The 26,760-nt window shown below is 54.6% G+C and overlaps 2 protein-coding genes across 9 annotated transcripts in view; one reads left to right on the top strand and one right to left on the bottom strand.

Moving 5' to 3' along the window:
* Positions 1-4,515, bottom strand: part of WDR82 (WD repeat domain 82) — a 41,493-nt gene extending 36,978 nt beyond the window's left edge. Inside the window, exons 1-2 of one of the 5 annotated variants that reach the window (XM_074032385.1) lie at positions 4,481-4,515; positions 959-1,062 (exon numbers count right to left, since the gene is read on the bottom strand). The gene's annotated coding sequence lies outside the window, so the exon portion shown is untranslated. Of the gene's footprint in view, positions 1-958; positions 1,063-4,256 lie in introns of all 5 variants that reach the window. The other 4 variants (XM_074032383.1, XM_074032384.1, XM_074032386.1 and 1 more) reach the window with 4 other exon arrangements.
* GLYCTK (glycerate kinase) lies at positions 4,289-12,028 on the top strand. 4 transcript variants are annotated; one of them, XM_074032379.1, is made up of 5 exons: positions 4,289-4,339; positions 6,746-7,161; positions 7,402-7,553; positions 8,182-8,357; positions 11,745-12,028. In XM_074032379.1, the coding sequence occupies exons 2-5, from the start codon at positions 6,785-6,787 to the stop codon at positions 11,799-11,801; spliced, it is 762 nt and encodes a 253-aa protein (XP_073888480.1). In that variant the 5' UTR covers positions 4,289-4,339; positions 6,746-6,784; the 3' UTR covers positions 11,802-12,028. The 4 variants fall into 4 exon arrangements, with proteins under 4 accessions (XP_073888480.1, XP_005547387.1, XP_073888479.1 ...); XM_005547330.5 differs by lacking the exon at positions 11,745-12,028 and adding an exon at positions 8,697-9,938; XM_074032378.1 differs by lacking the exons at positions 6,746-7,161; positions 11,745-12,028 and adding an exon at positions 8,697-9,938.
* Positions 12,029-26,760: the final 14,732 nt, after the last annotated feature.

Genomic DNA, 26,760 nt, shown 5'->3' on the forward strand with positions numbered 1-26,760 from the left:
CTCTGTCGCCCAGGCTGGAGTGCAGTGGCGCGATCTCCGCTCACTGTAAGCTCCGCCCCCCGGGTTCATGCCATTCTCCTGCCTCAGCCCCCCTTTAGCTGGGACTACAGGCGCCCGCCACCACGCTTGGCTAATTTTTTTGTATTTTTAGTAGAGACGGGGTTTCACCGTGTTAGCCAGGATGGTCTCGATCTCCTAACCTCTTGATCCGCCCGCCTCGGCCTCCCAAAGTGCTGGGATTACAGGTGTGAGCCACCGTGCCCGGCCTATTTTATTTATTTATTTATTTTAGACAGAGTCTCACTTTGTGGCCCAGGCTGGAGTGCAGTGGTGTGATCCCGGCTCACTGCAACCTCTACCTCCTGGGTTCAAGCAATTCTCCCACCTCAGCCTCCTGAGTAGCTGGGATTACAGGTGCATGACACCACGTCCGGCTATTTTTTTTTTTTTTTTTTTTGTATTTTTAGTAGAAACGGGATTTTGCCGTGTTGGCCAGGCTGGTCTCGAACTCCTGACCTCAAGTGATCTGCCCGTCTCGGCCTCCCAGCTTTAAGGTGTTTCAGAGCCCTTACACAGGACACAGCTCCATTCTACCCTGCCTCCAACACAGCTGACCTTCCCTCCCACGGAGCAACCCTGCAAGCCCAGGCTGGGCACAGTGGCTCACGCCTAGAGTCCCAGCACTTTCAGAGGCTGGGACAGGAGAACTGCTTGAGTCCAGGAGTTTGAGACCAGCTTGGGCAACAAAGCAAGACCCTGTCTCTCCAAAACATTAGCCAGGCATGGTGGTGTGCACCCGTAGTCCCAGCTACTTGAGAGGCTGAGGCAGGAGGATTGCTACAACTCAGGAGGTTGAGGATACAGTGAGCTGTAATCACCACTGTCCTCCAGCCTGGTCGACAGTGCGAGACTTTGTCTCTCAAAAAAAAAAATTAAAATTAAAAGTACCACTTCTTACCTATCCCAGCAGCTACAGCATTTGGCCCACACAGAAGGCACTCAGGAAATTCTTGAATTATGTCTGAAGAAGTAATAAATGCATGGATGGATGAAGACAGCCGACTATAACCAAGGAAAAACAATAAAATTTTCAGTATTTACAACCTCTCCCGCATTAAAGAGAGCAATTCCACCTGAGGATGCCTTTGTTTTGATGATGTGGTGGGAAATCATTTAGGAGAAGGAATACACAGTTTCATATTTTAAAAGGAAAAATCCAGGGAGAAGGACGGGTGTGGTGGCTCATGCCTGTAATCCCAGCAATTTGGGAGACGGAGGCAGGTGGATGGCTTAAGCTCAGAAGTTTGAGACCAGCCTGGGCAACATGGCAAAACCACCTGTCTACAAAAAATACAAAAAATTAGCTGGGTATGGTGGTTCATGCCTGTGGTCCCAGCTACTTGGGAGACTGAGGTGGGAAGATCACTTGAGCCTGGGAGGTGGAGGTTGCAATGATCCAAGATCATGCCACTGAACTCCAACCTGGGTGACAGAGTGAGACCCTATCTCAAAAAAAAAAAAAAAAAAAAAAAAAAAAAATATATATATATATATATATATATATATATATATGAAAAAGAAAAATCCAGGGAGAGATCTCAAGTGGGGGCCAGGGGAGGGTAAAGGTTCATGACAAGAGCACAGCATGGTTTGGAGACCTACAGAGAGATGTAGCAACTGCCAAAGGGAGCAGGTAGGGGGTGTGAAAAGAAAAGAAAATTTCAGGACATTCTCAATTTCTAATGTGAAGGAGAAAAGTTAAACCCTGCAAACTGAGCAGGCATTGCTTTTTTTTTCTTCTCTGATCCATGACTGCTGCTTCCTGACCTTTATATTGAAATGTTATACATTAACCAGGCTCCCTATTCTTCATTCAAACTTAGACTAGATGATGTGGGAGATAGAGACCCTTGTGATTGTTGTCTCTTTACAATAGAATGTTAAGCAAACTCCTTCGAGTATAATAAATGGTAGCCAATCAAATCTTGTATTTATGTTAGCTTTTTTTGGAAAATGTAATTCCGGTCAGCACCCGTTTTTGCCTATATAAACAATCTTTTTTTTTTTTTTTGGAGATGGAGTCACCCAGGCTGGAGTGCAGTGGCGCAATCTCGGTTCACTGCACCCTCCCAGGTTCAAGCGATCCTCCTGCCTCAGCCTCCCAGCCTCAGCGCCCCCAGTAGCTGGAATTACAGGCGCATACCACCATGCCTGGCTAATTTTTGTATTTTTAGTAGAGACGGAGTTTCGCTATGCTGACCAGGCTGGTCTTGAACTCCTGATTTCAGGTGATCCACCCGCCTTAGCCTCCCAGAGTGCTAGGATTACAGGTGTGAGCCACTGCGCCTGGCCCATGCCCAGCTAATTTTTGTATTTTTAGTAGAGATGGGGTTTCACCATATTGGTCAGACTGGTCTCCAACTCCTGACCTCAAATGATCCCAGCTGCCTCAACCTCCCAAAGTACTGAGATTGCAGGGATGAGCCACTGCGCCTGGCCCAAAAACACATTTCTAATGTCAACCTAAAAATCATCAAAAGGTTCGAGATCCAGTTAAAAGAATTTATTCAAGCATAAAGTGTGAGGGCAGCCATCAGGGAAACACAGACACCAAGCAGTGGCAATTAGTGTTCCCCAGCGTGGGGAAAGGTGAAGATTGTTTATATTGGCCGGGCGCCTGTAATTGTTTATACACCTGTAATCCTAGCACTTTGGGAGGCCAAGGTGGGTGGATCACAAGGTCAGGAGTTCGAGACCAGCCTGGCCAACATGGTGAAACCCCATCTCTACTGAAAATACAAAAATTAGCTGGGCGTGGTGGTGGGTGCCTGTAGTCCCAGCTATTTGGGAGGCTGAGGCAGGAGAATCGCTTGAATCTGGGAGACGGAGGTTGCAGTGAGCCGAGATTGTGCCCAGGCTGGAGTATAGTGACAGTGAGCCAAGATTGTGCCATTGCACTCCAGCCTGGGTGACAGAGCAAGACACCACCTCAAAAATAGGAGAAAGAAATGTGTTTTTGTTGGTTGGTTGGTTTTTTTTGAGACATGGGACCAGGCTGGAGTGCAGTGGCATGATCAAGGTTCACTGTAGCCTCTACCTGCCATGCTCAGGAGATCCTCCCACCTCAGCCTCCTGAGTAGCTGGGACTACAAGAGCATGCCACCACACCCGGCTCTTTTTTTTTTTTTTTGGAGAGATAAGAGTTTTGCCATGTTCTCAGGCTGGTCTCGGATTTCTAGGCTCAAGCGATCCGCCCACCTTGGCCCCCCCAAGTGTTGGTATTACAGGCGTGAAACACTGGGCCCTGCCAAGAAACATGTTTCAATAAAATCGTTAGGAAATCAAGTATGTGATTTGTGATGCAACTCTCTCCTCTATCTCCATAAGAAAACATCAGTAAAAACAGTGAACTGTTTTGTGTTCTTGGAGTCTGATGAGGACTCATCTTATGAATGTGGGAAGGCATCCAGCCAGCTCAGGGTGGGCCCAGCATGAGAGCAGGGACAGTGAGGAAGGTCCAGAGTCATTCGCTTTTACATGCAGCTTATGTGCTTGAGGATAGCGGAATGGAACTCTTGCTAGGTCAGAGCTGTATTTGGTGGCCCATGGTGGGAGAGGGGAGAACACTAATAAGTTGTGGAATAAAAACCATGGAGAGGAGCGAGAATTACTTAATCTGGCTCCAGAAGGGGTTAGTTGTGGGTAAGTAGTGATTCTCAGTTCGTTTGCTCAGCCCAGTCCTCAGGGTGTATCTGCTGACTGATCGTACAAGATAAAGGAAGGGAGAGGCCAGGCGCGGCGGCTCAAGTGTGTAATCCCATCACTTTGGGAGGCTGAGGTGGGTGGATCGATTGAGGTTAGGCGTTCGAGACCAGAGAGGCCAACATGGCGAAAGCTGGTCTCTACTAAAAAATACAAAAATTAGCCCGGCGTGGTGGCACATGCCTGTAATCCCAGCTATTCAGGAGGCTGAGGCATGAGAATCGCTTGAATCCGGGAGGCGGAGGTTGCACTGGGCCGAGACCGCGCCTCTGCACTCCAGTCTGGGCGACAGAGTGAGACCCCCGTCTCGAAAAAAAAATCTGCAATCAGTGAGGCGGGGATTATTACCCTCAATGTAGAGATTAAGAAAATGAGGACTTAAGGTGACTCCTTCCAGGTCTGTTGGTGGCCAGCAAGGAGTCAATATCCTAAACTCTCCCTTCCAGACCCCAGCTTCAGCTAGAGCTCGCAGCCGCCAGCGCCGATCCACCCACCCACACTTCCGGATTCCGCTCCGCCCACCCGCGAGTACTTCCGGTCTCCAGTGCTGGGCGCCGTGGCCCGGAGCTGTGGGCTGGTAAGTCTGCGCCTGCAGGGCGCGCATGACCTTCAGAAGCAATCCCTGGGCTGGGCGACGAAGGGTCTTGGTGGCAGCAGGCCCTTCTTTCTCGTATCACCGGGCATTACGCGGCAGCGGTTTGCCTCGCGAAGGCCCTACCTGAGGATGACGTCACTTCCAGCCCCCTGCTGACTGCGGAAAACCGGAAATGGTGCCAGCCCCCTTTAATAGCGGGGAGGAGTCAAGGCCGGTAGTCTTCCTGTTTCCGTGTTTTGCTTTGGATCCCTCCGGAGTTTCGGAGAGACCATGTCTTGTATAGAATTGGAGGACTTAGCAAATAAAAATGCAGAGAGTCCAGTTAATTTTTTTTTTTTGAGACAGAGTCTCACTCTGTCACCCAGGCTGGAATGCAGTGGCGCGATCTCGGCTCACTGCAACCTCCGCCTCCCCGGTTCAAATGATTCGCGTGCCTCAGTCTCCTGAGTAGCTGGATTACAGGCGCCCACCACACCTGGCTAATTTTTGTATTTTTAGTAGAGACGGGGTTTTACCATGCTGGTCAGGCTGGTCTGTAATTCCACACCTTAGGTGATGCGCCCGCCTCAGCCTTCCAGAGTGCTGGGATTACAGGCCTGAGCCACTGCGCCCGGCCGTGTCCAGTTAAATTTGAGTTAAGATAAACGATGAATAATTGTTAAGTCCTAAACATTGTATGCACATATTTATACTTTAAAAATTACTTGTTTTTCTGAAATTCAAATTTAACAGGACGTCCTGTATTTTCTCTGGCAGCCTTGGCATTGAGCGTCCCCCGTCCTCTGCTCATACCCAGTGGCAAGACTGGGATCTTCTAGGCTCTTGTCCATCTGGGAAATAAATACAGATTTCACCCAGGCTATAAAGACCGGCTGTCTTAGTTGCTAAGATGCTTTTAGCTCCAAGCCTAATGGGCAAGCTCCAGGGGTCCCCCTGGCCATAACTGGACCCATTTTCGGAATCCCCATGACGATGCCCTCTGTGTTCCGTTTCACAACAGAAGTCAAGCATGGCTGTCTTCTCTTACGGGAGAGCTGAGACTAGGCAGACAAAATGGTCAGAGTCTAGAAGTAACCACCACATTTGGGTGTGGGATAAACCGGTATTTGAGATCTGTGTTGCAGTGGACAGTATCAGAGAGCCTGAGGGTGTTAAGGGGAGAGTGTAGTGTTAATCTCACCTTGTGTCTCATTTTGTGGATGAGGCCCAGTGAGAGAAATGGATGTGTCCCAGCCACTCAGAAAACCTGTAGTAGATACAGCTGGAAGCTCAATTCCCAGCCTCCTTACCCCGCTCAGTCCATACTTGCTGATGAAGTCAGCTTGCAGCATTTATGGTAGGCATTTATTAAAGTAGATGCAATAGTACATATGTAGTACAGATGAGCTCTTTGGGTCTTTGTTGTTCTTATACACCTCTACAGCTTCCTGACCTTCACCCCAAGGCTTCTTTAGCTTTTACTCTGCCCAGTGGGGAAAATGGCTATCTGGGCTCAGTTATGGGAGCCTGGCCTTTGCCTACTTCAGCTCTTGGGCTCTCACCACTGTGGGTGGTGTGATCTAGGACTTGTTTTTGTTATCTTGGAACTAGAAGGGGTGTTCTTGGCAGGGTTGGGTCTGGCCAGCTATGTGGGTAGAAGGGCATCCTTTTCTGTCCTGCAATTGGGCTTCACGGCACATGGCCTCACATGGTGCCTGGGGACTTTCCTAAGGTTCCACCATGAGCCAGACTTTGCCCTCACTCCTGATTTGAAACTAAACCTCTTGCTGAACTGGCCTGAATAGTGGGATTCCTCAGATTGCTTGCCCTGAGGATATGCTCTGGGCTTGACCTGATAAACCTGCAGCCTCCTATAGACCCTGACTTCCCAGCCTCCTAATCCCAGTCTTATGAGATAAAGTAGAGTAGGCTGGAGGTCAGTGGGCTCGGGGTCAGTTGGTGGGACAATCAACAGACTCCTGGCAGCAGAGGTAGTAAAGAGGCAAGGAAGGAGTGCCAGAAAGGGGCGTTGCCCCTGGGTAAGAGCTCAGAAGTGCAGGGGGTGGAAAAGGGGTGGGATGGGAGCCCACTGGTAGAAATTACTCCCTCTGTCAATGATTAACTCACAGCCAAAGGGATGACCTAGGAGGAGGGCCCAGCTAATAGGAACTTTGGACTTAAGGCAGAGTATCCAGAGGGCCGGCATGTGGTCTGCAGAAGAGGAGGACATGGCTGGGTGGCAGGGCTGGTATCCAAGGATGAGTGAGATCCTGCAGCTGTGGGCTTCAGGAAGTCTCCTGGGGCTATCAGATGGCTCCTTCTTGTAGCAGCAGCTGTGGGGTCCACTGGCCGTGGGGGACCTCCTGTCTTTTGCCTTGCAAGGGCCTCAGTTGTGCTTTTTCCCTCTAGGCAGCCATGGGTGCCAGGCAGTGCTGAGAGCAGTGGGGCATGGCTGCAGCCCTGCAGGTCCTGCCCCGCTTGGCCCGAGCCCCCTTGCATCCACTCCTCTGGCGGGGCTCAGTGGCCCGGCTGGCCAGCAGCATGGCCTTGGCAGAGCAGGCCTGGCAGCTGTTTGAGAGTGCTGTGGGTGCAGTGCTGCCGGGCCCCATGCTGCACCGGGCACTATCCTTGGACCCTAGTGGCAGACAGCTGAAGGTGCGGGACCGGAGCTTTCAGCTGAAGCAAAACGTCTACCTGGTGGGCTTTGGCAAGGCTGTGATGGGCATGGCAGCTGCCGCTGAGGAACTACTGGGCCAGCATCTTGTGCAGGGCGTGATCAGCATTCCCAAGGGGATCCGTGCTGCCATGGAGCGCGCCGGCAAGCAGTAAGGAGCCATGGGGGGCTGCCTCCTGCTGTCTATCTGGAGGGAAACCTGGGCCCAGACCCAGGCTGAATCAGGCCTCCTTTCCCCACCTGCTTCCCTTTTCTCCTGGGTCTGGCCTGGCCCCAGGATGCGTGTCAGTGGGCATCTTCGTTCATGCCCCCCTCACCTGTAAAGTTGAGAGATGAGGTGGGAGGAGAGGAGCCCACCCCATCTCTTGCACGCTGACCTTTCCCTCCCCAGGGAGATGCTGCTGAAGCCACATAGCCGTGTCCAAGTATTCGAGGGTGCGGAGGACAACCTCCCAGACCGCGATGCACTGCGGGCTGCGCTGGCCATCCGGCAACTGGCTGAGGGACTCACAGCTGATGACCTGCTGCTCGTGCTGATCTCAGGTTTAATACCACATTGGCCCAAGACAGTTGGTGGGGGGTGCACCCAATATCAGGTCTTTGAGAAATCAGATCTGAGCCCCCAGGGTCACAGGGTGAAGTTAGGAGCAAGGGAGGTGGTAAGGAGCCTGGATGGTGACTCCCGGGTTGCCTTGGACTAGTCGTCTGGCCTCCCCTGAGCTGTGGAGTCCTCCCCCTGAACTGACCTTTTGGGTGTCAGTGAGAGGGTGCACGGGGAGCACCTAATGCAGGGCCTGGCACATCCATAGAGTCCTTGGAAAATGTCACTGCTGTTGCTGTTGTCTGTACTGATGTTACCTAGAGCTAGGCTTTCAGACCTCAAGGAGTCTTCTCCTTAATCTTCCATTGTGTGTCCCCTGCCCTGCCTCCTGTTCTATTCTCTTAAGTAATTAGTTCTTCCAGTGCCTCCTGGGACCTGGGGTACCCCAAGGCAGGGGACAACCTCCAGCGGCCAGGATGTGGTGACTGTATACATATTGCATATCCACACGGGGGCACCCTAACCCCACCTTTCCAACCCCCCTTTTCTAATGTGGACTTGTCACCCCTGCTCGCCTGGTTCCCTGGGTTGGGATAGTCCCTCTGCCTGATACCCTCATTGTCTCTGCAGGTGGGGGGTCAGCTCTGCTGCCTGCCCCCATCCCACCTGTCACACTGGAGGAGAAGCAGACACTCACCAGACTGCTGGCAGCCCGTGGAGCCACCATCCAGGAGTTGAACACCATTCGGAAGGCCCTGTCCCAGCTCAAGGGTGGGGGGCTGGCTCAGGCCGCCTACCCTGCGCAGGTATAAGTCACTTCTTCCCCAGGCAGCCTTGGGTTGGTGGAGCCAGATCCACATGTGCCAGGGATGTGAAAGCCTAGAACAGCATACAGATTGGCAGGGGCATGGTGTGAAAGACTATGGGGCTGGCTGGGTGACATCATGGGAGGGGTGCCAGAGATGGGGAGGAGGTGCCTGCATGACCAGGTGTTTTGCAAGCCCACGTGAGAGGAGTTAACCATGGGTAAGGAAATGCACTGAGTTAGGGGGAGGGTGTGTGGATACCCAAGGAGCAGTTTGTCCTTATGGGCTCTGAGGGGAGGAGGAAGGGGGCCTGAGCCTTGTGTGGTGGCTCTTCCCTAGGTGGTGAGCCTCATCCTGTCAGATGTGGTGGGGGACCCTGTGGAGGTGATTGCCAGCGGCCCCACTGTGGCCAGTTCCCACAGTGTGCAAGATTGCCTGCATATCCTCAATCGATACGGCCTCCGTGCAGCCCTGCCACGTTCTGTGAAGACTGTGCTGTCTCGGGCCGACTCTGACCCCCATGGGCCACGCACCTGTGGCCATGTCCTGAATGTGATCATTGGCTCCAATGTGCTGGCACTAGCTGAGGCCCAGCGGCAGGCTGAGGCACTGGGCTACCAGGCTGTGGTGCTGAGTGCAGCCATGCAGGGTGATGTAAAAAGTATGGCCCAGTTCTACGGGCTGCTGGCCCATGTGGCTAGAACCCGCCTCACCCCATCCACGGCTGGGGCTTCTGTGGAGGAAGATGCGCAGCTCCATGAGCTGGCAGCTGAGCTTCAGATCCCAGACCTGCAGCTGGAGGAGGCTCTGGAGACCATGGCACGGGGAAGGGGCCCAGTCTGCCTGCTGGCTGGTGGTGAGCCCACAGTGCAGCTGCAGGGCTCTGGCAGGGGTGGCCGGAACCAGGAACTGGCCCTGCGTGTTGGAGCAGAGTTGAGAAGGTGGCCGCTGGGGCAAATAGATGTGCTGTTTTTGAGCGGTGGCACTGATGGGCAGGATGGGCCCACAGAGGCTGCTGGGGCCTGGGTCACACCTGAGCTTGCCAGCCAGGCTGCAGCTGAGGGCCTGGACATGGCCACCTTCCTAGCCCACAATGACTCACATACCTTTTTCTGCCGCCTCCAGGGTGGGGCACACCTGCTGCACACAGGGATGACAGGTACCAATGTCATGGACACCCACCTCTTGTTCCTGCGGCCTCGGTGATGGCATAGGTCACATTTTGAGAGTTCAGAGGAGGCCTACAAGGGCAAGGTCAGATGGCAGAGCAAGGTTGGTCCTCAGGGCCTCACTAAGCCTTAGGGCCCCTCCTCTCCTTGGCCTTGGCTGTTTGGTTAGCTGTCACCTCCCACTCAGGGCCTCTGCTCTATGTCTATTCCCTTCCAGCCAGACTAGCAGATGGGGCCTCCCCCCTACCCCTACTTTCTGCATGGCAGCAGGTACCCCTGAGGACAAGGACAAGCCCCTTGGCCAGTTCAGTGTTCCCATGCTTCTCCCTTGGGCAGCCTCTCTCTTGAGCCCCTCACCCTGTTTCTTTCTGTGAAGCGAGAACGTCTGAAAATAAATAGGACCATGACATGGGTTCTCCGTGCACCTTCCCTCAGAATGAGGCCTCACAGGGGAGCTGCTGGGAGAGGAGTGTGGTATGGCTGCAGCCATAGTGCCAGGGCCTGGCAGGACTCTTAACGCCCCTCTGCTGGACTGAGTACATGCAGGGTGTGCCTCACATAATGGGTGCCTGTGCCTGTCTCTCTGGAGCGTGTGAGGGTTGAGCCTGGCTCCTGAGAGCTTTGATGTGCGTGAGCAGAGACCCCAGGGAGGACAGGCCCAAAGACTGCAATCTGTGATGACCAGCCACCCACCCAACCATGACTCCGCCATGGCACCGTCACCATGGCCTCTCCAGCCTCAGCTTATAGGCCTCGTTAGATGGATGTCCCTTCTGTCTTTGGACAGCCCTTAGCCACATACTGCACTTCTGGTTGAGCTGAAGTTTGTCCCACCCCCCAGTGCTGTTTCCTTGTGACAGCCCTTGTCCTAGGCTGAACATCCCCAGTTCCTTCAGCCACTCCTCTGGGGACCAAGTCCAGACCCTGATGTTAGCCCTTCAGTGGGGGTCTCAGCACTGGGATGGTGGGTCCAGCCAGTGATGAGGTCCAGTGGCCCACACCCCTTCCCATGACCGCTGGTGGGAGAAGAGGCAAGTGGGAATAGAGGAACGACTGCCTTGGCCTGGCCAGCAGCCTGGGTTGAGAGAGGGAGGTGCCACTGTCCTGCCTCCCTTTGGGCTCCCTTGCTCAGTGTCAGAGCCCTCCGCTGGCTGTCCCCGCCGTGCGCCACGGCTCCAATCCCTATATGAGTGAGCAGTAGAATCACATAGGAATAAAAAGCCATAGAGAACAGCGAGGCCTGGGGCTGCTCTTACAGGCACTTCTTCCACCCCAGCCCTCCCCTCCTCCCTGAGGGTGTTGAGGGGCCCTGGGCCAGGGCTGGCGGGACTTTCCACTGGGAAGGGTTTCCCTTCCCCACCTGGGCTCTGAACAGCCTAGCTTGCAGATGGTTCATGACCTGGGGGCCTGGCTCACGCATGGCAGGCTGGGGATTGGGAGGGAGGTGAACATGGTAAGTGGACTCTGGGGACCAGGGAGGTTTAGGTAAAGGGGAGCTTGCACCCCACTGGGATGCACGGGTACTACTTCCTTTCCTTCTGTGCTGGTGTGGAGTTCCTGCTGACTAGGGTCACAGTCTCTGGGGTTATGGTGATCCTCACATGATCCTGTACCCTGGTGCTCCTCTGGCAGCCTCTGCATGTAACCAGTTCCTGCCTCAGTACTTGCTCTTGGGAGCATGAGTATTGGCACTGGGTGCCAAGTTCCAGGCAAAAGCAGGATAGGAGAACTGGGGCAGGGGCTGAGGGCCTGGCAGCCATGTCCTCAGTGTGTGTGTGTGGTGGGTGTGTGAGTATACAGACGTTGGTGTTGGCGTACTAAGAGTGGGAATGCATCTGTGAGTATACACACAGATACTTAGTACAGGGCACATGGCTCCCTGCATCCCTGCTGAGGGCTTTGGGTATGGATAGGATCTTGCAGGAAGTTCCCCCTGCTGTACATTGATCCCTTCCCTATACTTCTGTTTGTAGAGTCTGGGAGGCCAGGGCCTGGATTGGACCCCATAGGGCCAAATAGTCTGTGAGCCTAACCCATTAGATTTGTTCACTGGATACCCCAGAGATAAGAAAGGATGTATGTGGCCACAGTCTGGATGATGAGATGAGATAAACCCTGCACAGTGAATGTTTCCATAGGACTCATTACTTGCTCCATAAATGTCAATTTTGGATCATTAAAGTGCCCCTCCCTTGATCTTGGCTTCTTTCTCTTCCAGCTGCTGCCGTCCTTGTGCCCACCTCATCTTCATTTTCTGAAGCTTCCCCTGGCCTAGCTGGAGGATTTCACCATGGAGGGTGTCTGGCCCTGCTGGCTACAGCAGACCTCACAGGCATCTCCCTTCTCTGCACTTGGCATGAGCCAAGAGCAGTGGAGCAGTGGGCCTGGGCAGCCCTTCAGTGTCAGCTAGTCCCAACTATTTGATTTATAGTTGCAGATACAGAGAGAAAAGGTGGCTTGTTTGGGACTGCATAGTCTCACATAAAGGCTACAGAACGAGAATGAGAACCTAGTTGGAACCTGCTTGACTATCCTCTGCTACTCTCTGGGGCTCAGAGACCCTGGGGCCAAGCAAGGGCTCAGCCAGATCCAGGGGATCTACTGCTTCCCCACTGCCCCTCAAGGGCTTGGGATGGCGACATAACCATGCTTGGCCTCTCCAGGGATCCACACAGCAGATGTGTTGGACTCTTCTTGGCTCAGAGGGACAGCTCCATTGTGTGTGTGATTTGGCAGAAAACCATGCTCAGTTGAGTGGTAGGCTTCTACATAAATGTGTGTCTGCATCTGTATGCACATCTGTGTGTATGTGAGTGTGCATGTGCGTGTGTGTGCATGGATACATATATAAACATGTGAATGTGTAGTGCAGCCCACAACCAGTCTCTGAGCTGTGCTGTGCCCCATCCCAGGGTGGAGACAGGTGTAGAGTGTAGGGGATACAAGGAGCAAGTTGGGCAAAGAGGCCCAAAAGACTGGCAGAGGCTAGTGTGCCTGGCCGAGGGAGTTGACTTCATGTTGACAGCAATGGCAAACCTCACGAAGATTTTGGCAGGGAATAATGTCATGGAGCTGTTTTGGGACTTTAATGCTGAGAGCCAACATCCTTACTGCAGAGGGTGAGAGGTGGGGCATGCAAGGAGATGGAAGGGGTTGCAGATAGGAGAGGTGCATTATAGGCTCTGAGAACCCTCTCCCACCTCCCCTATGCAGCCTCAGCTCCAAAGCCTTTAGCCAGCCCAGGGAACCCTTTAGATGCCTGCTTTGGAACCAAGGCCGAAAGCCCTGGCTCAAACACTGTTGGGAGTAACTGAGCCTCTCTGTCTCTGGGAATGCCTCAGGGCTTTGAGGATTTTGGGGGGCAGAGGCTGGGCAGCTAGTGGACACTTTGGTGGGCATAGGGACCCCACTCCCATGTAGGATCTCACGAGGATGGCAGTTAAGTGGCTTGGAAGGAGCACTGGAATAGGAGTCAGGTGGTAAGTCCTTGTCCTGGCCTTCCCACCTTCCTTTCTCCAGGCCTGTTTTCTCGTCTGTTTAATGGGGAAAACATCCTTGCCCTATCGCCTCTTTAGGGAGGTATCAGCGGCAGGTGGATCTATGCGGGAAAGCTCTGTGCAAGTGGGGAGCTCAGGGAGGGAGAGAAAGAAGGTTGAAGTACTGGCCTCTTCCAAGGGGAATCTCAGGGAGCTCTTGGCTCAGGGAGGCCCCCTTGTTCCATGGTAGGACCAGGGTTAGAGCCAGTGGGACCTTGGTGCTCACTGACTGGGGCTGAGTGAGCAACCTGCTGGCCTCTGGCACTAGACAGGCACCAGCAGGGAATGGTATTTGAGTCTTTAATGGCCAGTAGGGTGTATAGTGCCCTAGGAGGTCACGGAGTTGATGGATGATCGCCTGGAGTCAGAGTGAGCTGAGCCACCTGGAAGAGAGCCCCCCCAACGTCTCTGGAAAATGGGTAGGGCAACCTGCCTCCCTCTGGGTCTGGGTCATGTGTAAGGGACATGAGGAGGCCCAGACTGTGGTGAGGGAGGACTGGCTTAACCCCAGGCCAGAATCCCTAGCTAGGTAAGAGGATTTGGGATGTGCTAGGGGAAGGGAGGTGGTATGCAAGGGTGAGGGACACACACACCCTGGGTGATGGGCAAGCCAATGACCTTGGCAGGCTGCTGTGTGAGCAATAGGACTATGGGGTTGTTGTGAGCTGTGCCTAGTCCAGGAGAGATGGGCTTTCTCCCCAAGGCTGTGGGCCAGACCTCTCCCCAGTAACCGCTAGGGCCAGTTCTGAGGCTTTGCTTTCCACTTCTCCTGACTCAGGCTGGTTTGTAGTGGCTGGAGGAGGGTGGGCTGGGGGTGGACACTCAGCCTGGCACCAGCTCATGCTCACAGCTCTGATTCCACCTCTCTAGACATGTTGCTCCCATCCAGGGATTTCTGGGGGGCAGGGGTGGGAGCAAGTGCAGCTGTCACCTTGCTCAGATGAGGAAGTTCTAGCCAAGGGAAGAGGGCAAGACAGTTGGCCCCTAGAAGCAAATGCCCCATCTGCCCCGTCCTATGGGGCCACTGCCCTTAGCAGCTCTGCCTCATGGGACCACTACTTACCATGATTTGGTCCACCACTGCCTCCTTGGGGAGCCAGGGAGCTGTAGGACTTGGCTCTGCCCCAATCAGACAGCCAGAGGCTAGACCCCCAAAATGCATCCCATTGAGAAGGTTTTCCCTGGTGTCCCCTCATGTCTGGGCTGGCCTCTTCTTTTCCTCCACTAGCAGCCAGCAGAGCCGCCCTGCCCACCTCCCTGGGATGGTGTGAGCCATACATTTCTTCCCTTATCCAGCCCTGCCTCTCCATCCCCAGCACCAGCTGAGAAGGGGGTGGGGCCCCTGGCACTTGGCTTCTGCCCCTTCAGATCATTCCCACCCACCTGCACAGCTTTAGAGTCTCAGGATCTCCTTGTGGCCCTGGGTTATCTCCAAAAATCACACTTGTAGCCTCATTGGAGCCAGGCCTCTGTCTCCACCTGCTCTCCCCACCCCTATCCACAGAGCCCCCGTTCCTCCCTGTCCTGCCCAGTTCCAGGAAGCTGACTGCAGGAATATCTAGGCTCTGGGTTGAAACCCTGCTGTTTGCAACTCTAGGCAAAGCTCTTCTAGGGATGCTGTCTGGAGGGAGCTGATCAAAGATCCCTAGGGGAGGCAGAAGTGCCTGTCTTTGCCATGTGGCTCTATGGGTCTGGGGATCAGTAGCTTGGAGTAAAACCTGTGAGCCTGTGGCAGGGGGAAGATCTCTCCCTCCGCTCAGACTCTCCACCTGGGCAGTGGGAGCAGCCCCAGCACATTCCAGCCAGCCGCCAACCCTCCTGCTAGCACAGGCACCTGTGAGGGTCACAGTCCCCTGGACGGTACCGCTGCTGGCACCCAGTAACCCAATAGCTGCAGCCCAGTCAGAGGCAGGGTCAGAGCCCTGGACTCCAGGACTGGGCATATACTCAAACCTTCAGGGGCAGGCTGTTCCAGGCAGCCCAGCCCCCGCCCACCCTCTCAGGTCCCCCTGAGGGTCTCTCTCAGCTCAGGGCCACCCACAGAAGCCAGGCACCCGGGCAGGAACAGAGCCTGCCAGCTCCCGGCCAGCCTTGTCCCTTGCGGCTAACTGGCCGCACCTCTGCCCCCCACTCCTGCTGACCCCTTGGGGACCTGAAGCTGGCACTCCACTGCTGCTCCCATTGCCCAGGGCAGAGAAGCATTCTTCCCATTCTCTCCACCTGCCTGCCCTCCAGGGCTCCAGCCGCCCTATGCCTGTGTCCCCAGATCCCCAAGGCTCACCTCAGTGGCGCTGTCTCCTCACCAGAGGCACTGCAGTGTGGGAACTGTCCCGAGGAGCTGGTTCTCAGCTGAAACAAAGAGGTGGGGGAGAAAGGGGGGGCAGCGGGAGAGGGAGAGGGTGAGTGAGCAGGCGAAGGAGTGGAGGCTGGAGGGGGAAGAGAGAAGGGAGAGGATGAGAGAGAAGAGGAGAGGGGAGGGGAGAACAACGAGCCTGCCGCCTGCCCGCCTGCCCGCCCCCCTCGGAGAGATAAAGCCTGACACCCAGGGACTAAAGGGCCAGTAGAGGAGGGGAGAGGAAATGGGGAGGGGGCAGGGGAGGTGAGGGGCCAGACTGAGAGCGGGGAGACTGTTAGAGGGGCGGGAGAGCAGGGACAGGGTGAGGAGGTGGTGGGCAAGTGAGGGGCGTGGGCAGGAGAAGAGCAGGGTGAAAGGCAGGTTGCAGGGGGCCAATGGCTGATGACTGAGCTGGGCAGAGGGGTCCCACCCCTGTCCCGTGCCAGGCTCTGGATTCAGAGGAGACCAATAGGACTTGAATGGCAGAAGGCCATGTACGAAGGGGACTGGCAGGGAGGGAAACCCGCCAGTTGTTGGGTTAGGGGCTGGGCTGGTGGGCTGGCTGGGAGGACTGCGGCCAGTGACAAGGCTACAAAGACGTGAGAAGAAACAACAGCGTCTGAATGGAGGAATCGGTTTCTGCTGACCCCTGGGTTCCCCAGCCCTGAGCATCCCAGCCAGAGCCTCCTGGAGTGGGGGCGGGGGGCAGATCCACTCTGGGGCAGTCCAGGCTCTAAAGTGGCAGCCTGAGGTGGAGGGGAGAGGAGATGGGCTGTGAGGCCAGGCAGGGGTCCCAGTCATTCTTTGAGAGCTCAGAACACCCAGGACACACACCATGATTGACCACACATCAGGATGCTGGTGTCACTGTCTTTTCGGGGAGGGGATAGTGAAGGGGCCTATCCTGTGACTGAGAACTGGGTAGGGGAAGCCCCTCTTACGGAGCGTGTGTGCCCTGCCTCCACCCCAGGGAGGAGGGCAGGGTAGGGAGCACAGGGAGGCAGGAGAGGAGTGGGGATGAAAGAGGTAGGGAAGCAGGGGAGAGAGAGCGGATGGGGGGAAGGAGGCTGCAAGGGGTGGGCCCGGAGCTGCGGGACCACAGAACCAGAGGCTCCCACTCCACACCCCACAATTCTCAGGCTGCCTAATGCCGAGCTAATGAAGGATGAAATAATGAGCCACTTCCCTGCTGCTGCCCTCCTGCTGCCAAGTGCTGCTGTGACAGGCAAGGGCACTGCCTGGGGAAGTCAGCTCGGTGAGTCTGTGTGAGTGTTCGCTGGGAGGGAGGACAGGATGGCCTTGAGTAGGGCCATCCCATCCCTCTCGCCCCACCAGGCGCAGCCCCCGGGCCAGTTCAGCCTCCTCTCACACTCAAAGGCACAGAAGTTCCAGCCACCTTCCCACACCTTGTGACCAAGGGAAGTTCCCCTTCTTATCTCAGACTCCCAGAGCACATTCTTTGGAGAGTAGGAGGAGGGGAGGGAGTGAGGGCTTGCCTAAAGCTGTGACAGGGAGACTCTCAGAGAGTCAGCCCCTCAGTGCCACCCTGCATACAAGGGCCAGAGGTGTGTGCCCCTTAGACTGCCCCAAGCCCTATCACCTCCTCAGGGAATCCCTGCTGGCCCCACCCAGCAGGGGTACAGTGACCTGGCTGCCACCGGTCCAGCTGTCTTTTCCTATAGCCTGGAGCTTGGAGAAAGGAAAGGACCTTCCTTCCTTCCTTTTTTCTTTTTCTTTTTTTTTTTTTTTTTCCTTTTTTCTTTCCTTATTCTTCTTTATTTATTTTTTATTTAGAAATGATTTCAAACTTACAGAAAAGTTGCCAGAATAGTAATAGTACAGAAGACACACATGTGCTCCTTTGGGGATATGTTCAACTACTGTGAATATTGTGCTCTATTGCTTTCTCTCTCTCTTTCTGTGTGTGTGTGTGTGTGTGTGTGTGTGTGTGTGTGTACATATTTTCTTTCTTACTCATTTGAGTACGTTGCAGACGTTTGAAAGGATTGCTTCCTGTCTGTCTCTGTGTCTGGAGCCAGCCCACGGGAGCCCAGACCACATTATGTAGAATGAATGAAGGCCTGGGACAGGCAAGGAATGAGCAGATGTCACCTACTGGGAGCTTGAGACCTGGGGACTGGCCAAGGCCACCCTGGGAGTTCAGCCAGCCCAGGGCTTAAGTCGGGGTAGGGGGCTGTACTGGGCCTGGGGTCCTGGGAAGCAAGTGAGCAAACGGGGAGGGAGCCATTGCCCACCAAAGTGAGCATGTGGTGTTTGCCGGGTGTGGAGCCGCAGCATATGTTTGTAGAGATGGCGGCAGGCAGGCGGGCGGGGTGGAGCTGGGAGAGCGGGATGGCCATGCTGCGGCACCTGCACACTTGGGAGACAGTGCGCTGTTGGGCCCTAAGTGATGTGAGAGGACCCAGCTGTTGGAGGCCCCAGCCCCACCACCTGCCTTTGGGACTCTCCCTACAGCTCCGTGAAGGACAGGGCAGGGATGGAGTCCACCTGACCAGCTGGTCTGTGCTGATCTGCTCAGAAGGGGCATGATGGGGCTCCAGCCCTACTGAGGCTTACATACCAGTCCCTGACACAGGGCTGCATTCTTTCTGCACCCCTAGTACCCCCAAGTAGGTTGGAGTCCCATCCGGAGATCTTCCTTCTAGATGGCTGTTGTCATTCCTCCCAAGTCCCACTCTAAGGTCATGGTTAAGAATTTTGGTATTGGCCGGGTGTGGTGGCGTGGTGGCTCACGCCTGTAATCCCAGCATTTTGGGAGGCCAAGATGGGCAGATCATGAGGTCAAGAGATCGAGACCATCCTGGCTAACATGGTGAAACCCCGTCTCTACTAAAAATACAACAACAACAAAAAATTAGCCGGGTGTGACGGCATGCGCCTGTAGTCCTAGCTACTTGGGAGGCTGAGGCAGGGGAATGGAGTGAACCCGGGAGGCAGAGCTTGCAGTGAGCCGAGATCATGCCACTGCACTCCAGCTTGTGTGACAAGGCAAGACTCTGTCTCAAAAAAAAAAAAAAAAAAAACACGGTGAAACCCTGTCTCTACTAAAAAATACAAAAAAAAAAAAAACTAGCCGGGCAAGGTGGCGGGCGCCTGTAGTCCCAGCTACTCGAGAGGCTGAGGCAGGAGAATGGTGTAAACCCGGGAGGCGGAGCTTGCAGTGAGCTGAGATCCGGCCACTGCACTCCAGCCTGGGAGACAAAGGGAGAGTCCGTCTCAAAAAAAAAAAAAAGAATTTTGGTACTTAGGCCAGGCTTGGTGGCTCATGCCTGTAATCCTAGCAATTTGGGAGGCTGAGGCCAGTGGATTGCTTGAGGTTAGGAGTTTGGGACCAGCCTGGGGAACATGGTGAGACCCCTGTCTCTACAAACAAAAATTAGGCGGGTGTGATGGTGTGCACCTGTAGTCCCAGCTACTCGGGAGGCTGAGGTGGGAGGCTCACCAGAGCTCAGGAGAGTGAGGCTACAGTGAGCCACAATTGTGCCACTGCACTCCAGCCTGGGCAACAGAGTAAGACTGTCTCAAAAAAAAAAAAAAAAAAAGTTTGGTATTATTTAGAAATCACATCTTGGAGGTGATCTGAGTTCTAATGCTTTAGACATCACATCTTAGAGATGATCTGAGTTCTAATGCAGTGATATTCTCCCTCCTTTGTAAGTGAAGTCCCCCTTCTTCAGAAAGCCCTTCAGACCTCTTCAGAGCCTCCCACCTCACTTGCCTTCCTGGGAATGCCAGCCCTGTTTGTCCTTTGGCTAGTTTACTTGGGTGCTAAGCCCAGGAACTGGGGCTTTGCTCAGTCATCAGCCATTCTTCCTGCTGCTACCCCAGGCCAGGCACATAGCTGGCATCTATAGATGACTGAACACTGGGCTCCTCTGGTGCCCCTGTGCCCAGTATGTCTGAAAGGCCACAGGCCCTGGGCTGGCTGAGGGGAAGAACAGCAAGGGGGCCCACATCAAAAGAAGAAAGGGCTTATTCAAGACCACCAGCCTGTCGGGGTCAAGTCAGGCCTTCGACCTGGGTCTCTGACCACTTGGTCAGTACCTTCTGCATACTCCCCTGCAGCACAGGCACACCTGTCTTGCGCTATGGTCAGGGGCCCTCACTGATGCCCACTGGGTGACCCCAGGGAGGGGTGGGCCCCCCCTTCCTCTGTTACCTCCAGCCCACCCAAGTGAAGCCCAGGGGACACCAGCGCCCATCCCCCTGAAGAGATTTCAGCCAATTAGCACATACAGTATTTACTTAATTAGGGTAATGACATAATTAGTGTAACTTGGGCTCCATCACATGGCTTCAACATGCAATTAGGAGCTGTCAGCGGGAGGCGACATTGTGAGAGTGCTCATTCAATTTTGGTTCCAGCATGGAGGCCTAGCAGCTGCCTCTGCTCGGAGGGAGGGAGATGGGTGGGTGGTGGCGGCTGCTGTGCGTGTGACGTGACTGCAGGCAGCCCATAGCCTAGGACAGAAGAGTAAGTGGGGACAGAAAGGCATTTTCCTGGGCTAATGGAGTCCCTGACAGCCTACTCACATCGCTGACAGACATTGCCACCCTTGACCCTAGCCCCAGGGCAAGGCAGGGGCAGTGGCTTGGCTGGGGTGGCTGTGATTGGGGGGCTGAGCACTGCAGGCTCTTCTGCCCCCAAGTTCTCTGCCTGAAATGCCACCATTAGCAGGCTGTTTTGTCTCTCTTTAGGGCTTTGCTATTCATAAGAGCCACCGTCTCATACCCACTGGCCGGTTGGCTATGCTTGGTGACCCCAGGAGGCCACAGACTGACAGGACAGGGATGATCCCTGTTATCCTCATTGGATTCATGGGGAAAGTGGGGCTCAGGGCAAGGAAGGTGGTAGAGTCATGGCAGTGCCAATCCCAAGAGGGAGCCTGTTGTGGCTGGAGACTCCCCAAGCCTGGGTATGTCCCCCCTTACCCCCAAGGAGGTGTCCTGCCCCATGGCCTCTTTCCCTTGGAAGGAGTGGGGCTGCCTTTGGAGGTACTGAGGTGGTCCCCAGGCTCCTGGTTCCCTTAGCCTCTCCTCCACCTTATACAAGGCTAGGAGGCAGGGCCCTGACTCTGTCCACAGCCTTACCCTCAGTGAACCTCAGCGAACCTCACAGCTTTCTTGAGTGGGGGGCATTGCGGGAAGGAAGGGAAGAAAGGAAGATGGGAGTCAGTGCCACCATTGTGAGGGTAGGGAAACTGAGGCTCCAGGGCCTTCAAGGAGGTGCTGTAAGAACCGGTATCAGCCCCCAGCAACCGTACTTCTGGCCCAGCAGGATGACCTGGGCTGACCCTCTCCTTTGGGTCTCAGAGTTTATGCTCCATAATCTCAGACATCTTGGGACTATCCAGAGCCCCCTAGGAGATAGGACCCAAGGAACTTGCCATCCCTCTTCCTTCCTTCCAAATTATGTCCTCAGAGCCGTCCCTTCCCTTTGTGTCCTGCCCCTTTATGGGTTAGCCCCATTGCATGAATGAAGCAGATGAAAGTCCCTGGCTGCAGAGAATGGAACCCATTTCCTGGACCCTGTGATCTCGCTCGATCCCTGTGCTCAGCCTGCAGTGCTGGAACCACAGCCTTCTTAGAGGGTAGACTGGTGTTTAAAACCCCACAACTCCCTGCTCCCACCTCAACAGCAATTGAGGTGAAGTCACCAAGGCTAGGTTTACAACGCACTTCATGCTTCCATCTCATGGGCGTCACCTACATCCTGCTAAATGACAACGATGTCTCTGCCTCTTAGGTGGATAAACCAAGGCAGCAAGACCCAGTAAAGGACGGTGCCAAGTCCCAAACCCCGGTTTTGGTCCCTACAGGTCAGTGACTCCCCTCACACTGAGCGTCCTCAAGTCTGTCCTGCCCTGACCGCATGGCTCTAGATCTAGGATCCAGGGTGGGAGGGGCTCGGATGAGAGCAGGGTCCAGCCAGCTGGGAATGCTGCTGGTAAGATGGGGTGCCACTGAGTGGGAAGGTCTGGGATGACACCCAAAGCCCAGGCCTTCCAGGTGGGAGACAGATTCTCCAGTTCAGAAGGACAGAGAGAGTCTATCCTGGACAAAGGGAATTACTAGTCAGAGCTTATCTCCAGGGGCCTAGCCCCTCAGGCAGGGCGCAGGTGGGGTGGGCACACAGAAGGCTGGCGGACAGCTCTGGTCACAGGCAATAGTCACAACAAGACTAAAACCTCCTTATTTCTATGAAGGCTGGGGCATAATCTGTGAGATGGCACAGTGAAGATCCACTGGCAGAGGCCAGGGCTGCCAGGAGAGAGGAGCCCACTCTCACCTCTCAGAGGAGGCAGGGGCTGTGGTCAGAGGGCCAGAAGGTCCTGAGCACCCAGCCATCTGGCCTGGTGCCCCTGGACTTTTCAGCCTCAGGAAAGAGGCCGTTTCAAGCCAAGGAGGTGAGGGCCAGCACAGGAGGGGAGCCTGAGGCCAGGGAACAAATGGCATAGCCATAGTCAGGGGAACGCTGGCTGGTGGGAGGATCCTGAATTGTCTGTGTTAGGACTGGGCCTCCTGGGACTGGGTAGAGCTGGAGGCAGCCTCTCCTCACTTGGGCTAGCTGCCTAGGCTTATACTCAGACCTGGCCACATCCTCAGCCCTGAGATAGGACCCACAGCTGAGGGACCCCATATGCCTATCCACCCTCCTTCCTTCATCAAATGTTTGCTAAGTGCTGACTCTAGGCCAGCCACCTTGGGATTGGCTACTGGGGCAGGAATGGGGAGCAATGAGCCGGCAGAGATGAAGGCCAGCACCTCCAGAGGCTCATGTCCTCAGAGTCCAGACAGACACAGGCCCAGAGAGTTCTCTCCAAAGAGTAGGCAGAGAGAAATCCCAGGAAGAGCCAAGGCCAAGGACCAAGTCAAGCTCACTAGTTCAAACAGATGGTGGTCCCCACCCACTCCCTCACTGGTCAGAAGCCTGGGGGCAGGCCAGAGTTTCCATTAGCAAATGATAGGAAAAGGGCATTCCAGGTGGTTGGACCATGTGAGCAGAGGCTGGGGGCCAGGATGTAGGATTCAAGGATACTATGCTCTGGCCTAAGGTATTTGGGTGGGCTCTGGGCAGCTCAAGGAAGGGGCTGGGGACTCCAATCACTTGTGGAAAAGTCAAGGCATTCCTCTAACACCCATTTAGCAGAAAGTTCATACAGTGTGCCAGGCATATGGTGTTCTAGGCTGGGGATTCAGTAGGGATCAAAACAGATGAAGTTCAAGGGAGATAGGAACAGCATTTTCAGATGCTAGCAGGTGCCATGCATAAGATTCTAACAGGGTGATCTAGGAGGCGATCTAACAGGGCTAGGGCCTAGGAGGAGACTTTAGAGTGTGGGGCCAGAGAAGGCTGCAGTGATGTTTAAGCCAAGATCTGAGTGATCCAAAGGTCAGCGGGAAGAGCATTCAAGGCAGAAGGAGTAGACAGTGTAGAGGCCCTGAGGCCTGTGAGGCCCTGAAGGACAGCCCACGTCAGTGGGGCAAGGAGAAGGGAAAGGAGGTGGATGGGACCAGCGAGGCAGGTGGGGCTCTGTAGGTTGGGCTAAGGCCTATGAACTTTATTATTATAAGTGTCATGGGAAGTCATTGGATTTTGAACTAGGGAATGATTTTTTTTCCTTAAATCACTATGACAGCTTCATGGAGACCAGATTGTGGAGGCTCCATGAAGACCAAGGGAGATGCTGTCGAGATGGGAGAGGATGGTGGCCAGGATTGGGTGCTTGCTGGGAGGTGGTGGGAAGTTGGCATTTGGAGATGTTATCTGGAGGCAAAGCCAACAGGACTTCAGGAAGGGTTGGCTGTAGGGTGTGAGAGAGGGTGGTCCAGAGCCGTTCTTCAGTTTCTGGCTTAAGCACATGAGCCAATGGCATGACCATTTTCAGAAGAGGGGGATGCTGGGAAAAGCAGACCAGGGAGAGGGAAATCAAAGGTTCTGGGTCGTCTGTGTTAGGACTGGGACTCCTGGGGCTGGATAGGGCTGGAGGTGCCAAGGAAACAGTTGTCAGATTTAAGCCTGGAGTTCCAGAGAGGGGGTTGCCCCGGAGATTGATCCATCTTTAGCATAGAGGTGCATTGTGCTTATACAAGGGACAGGGTACCCCTCCAGCCCCAGGAACCCAGAGATTCAAATGAGCCATTGATCTGGAGACCCTAGCAGGGTCAAGGCAGGGGCCAGTAGGGAGGGACCCTGCTCTTGAAGCCTCCCCCATATCTGTCTAGTGAACCAAGACCACCTCACCTCACCCCAAAGCTAGAGAAGTTGATGATGCAAACTTGGCTTTCAGGAGCCAAGGCCCAACTGGGGGTGGAAGGTGCTGCCATAGGGACCCTGGAGGCCAGCTGTCTAAGTGATCCTCTGCCTATCCTAGCCTGGCCTGGTGTGAAAGAGGCTAGACTCCACCCTGACAGGACCCCATCATGGCTTAAAGTGCTCCTTCAAAGGGCCTGGGAGCCATTCACGTCCATTGCCACCAGTTAGCTGTGTGTTCTTAGGCAAGCCCTTCATCTCTCTGTGCCTTCCCATTAGAGACAGTTGGAAGAGTAACTCTCTGAGCCCATGTCGTCCCTGTCAGAGGTCTATGAATGCAAAAGCCAGCCAGGTCATGCCTGTTACACCCCCAATTGAGCAAAGTGTGACTTCAGCCCCAGCTCAGACTGTGCAGTGGGAATGATGGGAGGCTGGAGCTGGTAGGCTGCTGTTCTTACAGCGTGGCCCGTGGCCCCTGCCTCACCCCTCCTCAGCTTTTTAGGGCCCACTCCAGGCAGACAGGCATCACCTCCTGAGAGTCTCTTCTTCAGGGAGAGGAGGTGGTTGCCACTGCCACTGCCAAAGCCATCCTCCGGGTCCTGTGCTCCTCCATGCCAAGCACATTAGGGGATAATTAAGTAAAAATAGGCATTCCGACCAGTGTAGCTCATTAAGGCCTAATTAAGTTAATTAGTTCCAGGTGTGGATGGTGAGGCTCAAGTGAGGCGGCGACTGTTGTTTGCTGTAATTGCATTTTCGCAGCAGCAGTGATGGTGACAGTAATGGTGTGGCAGAGACAGCGGCTTTCTCCGAGGCCTGGAAGCCTGCCAGGAAGTTCAGGAGGCTGTCGCTGAGCTGGGAGGGGTACAAGGAAGCCAGGGGCCACCCACAGAGAGTGGTGACTGGAGGTTCAAGGTCTCCCAGGCCCAGGGACGCCCTGCTCAGTCTCTGCATGGGGGAAGTTGTATGTGTGTGTGTGTGTGTGTGTGTATACAAAGCCACAAAGAGGCAGGCATCTTCCCCTCTGGTTGAGTAGGGGAGGTGCACTGTGACTGGTCTTTTGGCCTGGGCTCAATTCTCTCACACCCCATCACAGTCCCCAGGAAAGACTTTAAGGTGACTTTGCTGAAAGGGAATCTGTGGGCCAGAGGGAGTGGGCAAGACCTCTAGGAATCTGCCTCACTCACTCTATTTGGCTTGAATCCCCCATTCCTGTCCCTTCTGGCAGGTGCATGGATCTGTCCCATCTTTTTGATTCAGGGCAGGAGTTGGGGCTACACAAGTCCGGGCCTCCACAGAGGACCTGTTGGCCCAGTTAGTCTCCTGCCCCAAACGTCTCCCTCAATCCACTTTTTATCATGGCTTCTAGACTCAGCTGTCCTCGGGGACCTGCCTGTGTGGGACAGCTCTCTCAGCCTCAGTCACACTCTCATTCATGCATTCATGCTTGCATGCATTCAGCTGTTGCTCACTGAACATTTCCTCTGTGCCAGGCAGCAGGACCAGGGGATGGGAATATAGGCTGGGTAAGACAGGTTGGACTCTGCCCCATGGCACCTTTGGTCTCTCCAAGGAGGCAGACATGTTAATGACTCTGGCCACACAATTTTGCCATGGTTGTGGGCACCTAGGGGTGTTTAACCCAGGCCTTGGAGGAAAGATGTCCAGGCTGCAGTGAATGAGATGCAGGTGACAGGGGGACAGGGTATGTGTCAGGAACTGAAAGGGCTTCCCTCTGGCTGGAGGACAGCATGAGGGCACTGAGTGGGGAGAGTGGGGCCAGATCAGGGAGGACTGTGGGCTGTGGAGGCGTCTACACAGGGCTGCTGGGTAGAATATGAACTGGCACTGGTGACTGGGAGACCAGGGAGGAGGTGGCCAGGGCTGCATCTGTGGATCCAGAAAGGAGTGGATAGATTTGAGGGATATTTAGGAGAAGAATCAGTGGGGCTTGCTGCTTTGGTTGAGTGTAAGGGATGGTTTAGGAGGAGGCTGTCAGCCTTGCGGAGAGGGGCCTTGGGAGTGGGGTTGGGCTCTGAGACATCCCCACAGGCTGGAACTAGGATGAGACAAGGGAAGTGCCTGGGGTGAAAAATTGGGGGAATTTGCAACCAGACTTGTGTTCCTGCTTGTGCCCCTCTCAGGTGTCCTGAAATTTCTCCCTAAGACAGACACATTTTGGAAAGTGGAAGCCACTCCTGGAGATGGGACAGTGGGGGCATAGTTTTCAGCAGGGTGTGCCCCCTGGGTCCTTCAACCCCTACCTGGGAGGTGCTGTCTTCTCTGTACCTTCCAGCACTGGGCTGGGGCCAGGATTGACACCTTAAGGCCTCATTTGCTCTGGATAGGTACTCTCTTTCCATTCAGGTGTCCAAATGACAGGAAAGGTGCCTATTCAGCTTCCCCTGGCATGCCTCCCATGACAGGGAGCTCCTGCCATCTGGGCAGCACAGTCCTTTGGTTGGGACCATTATAAAAATGTTGTATCCTGAGCCCAAATCTGTCTTGCACTGTCTTCTTCCAACAGTTGACTCAGCCCTGCCTCCTACCCTCCCCTCTACCCAGGCAAGTCTGCCAATTTCCTTTCCCTGGCCAGCTTCACCTCTCAGAGTCTCAGTGTCCCCACCTGCAAAAAGGGAAACAGTAACAGCCACCCCCTTCTAGGATTGGTGTGAGGATTAAATGACATAATGTGTATAAACCTCATGGCATATGCTCACTTTTCTATTTTATTTTTCAGAGACAGGGTCTAACTGTGTCACCCAGGCTGGAGTGCAGTGGCGTGATCATGGTTCCCTGCAGCCTTGACCTTCTGGGCTCAAGCGATCCTCCCACCTTAGCCTCCCGAATAGCTGGGACTACAGGTGCACACATGCCACCATGCCCAGCTAATTTTTAAAATTTTTTTGTAGAGATGGGGGTCTTGCCATGTTGCCTAGGCTGGCCTCAAACTCCTGGGCTCAAACAGTCCTCCTACCTTGCCTCAAACTCCTGGGCTCAACAGTCCTCCTACCTTGGCTTCCCAGAGTGCTGGGATTACAGGTGTGAGCCACCACATCTGGCCACATGCTAATTTCTTAGTAACTGG

The sequence above is a fragment of the Macaca fascicularis genome, chromosome 2 (assembly GCF_037993035.2).
Source record: "Macaca fascicularis isolate 582-1 chromosome 2, T2T-MFA8v1.1".
NCBI classification, from domain to species: domain Eukaryota; kingdom Metazoa; phylum Chordata; class Mammalia; order Primates; family Cercopithecidae; genus Macaca; species Macaca fascicularis.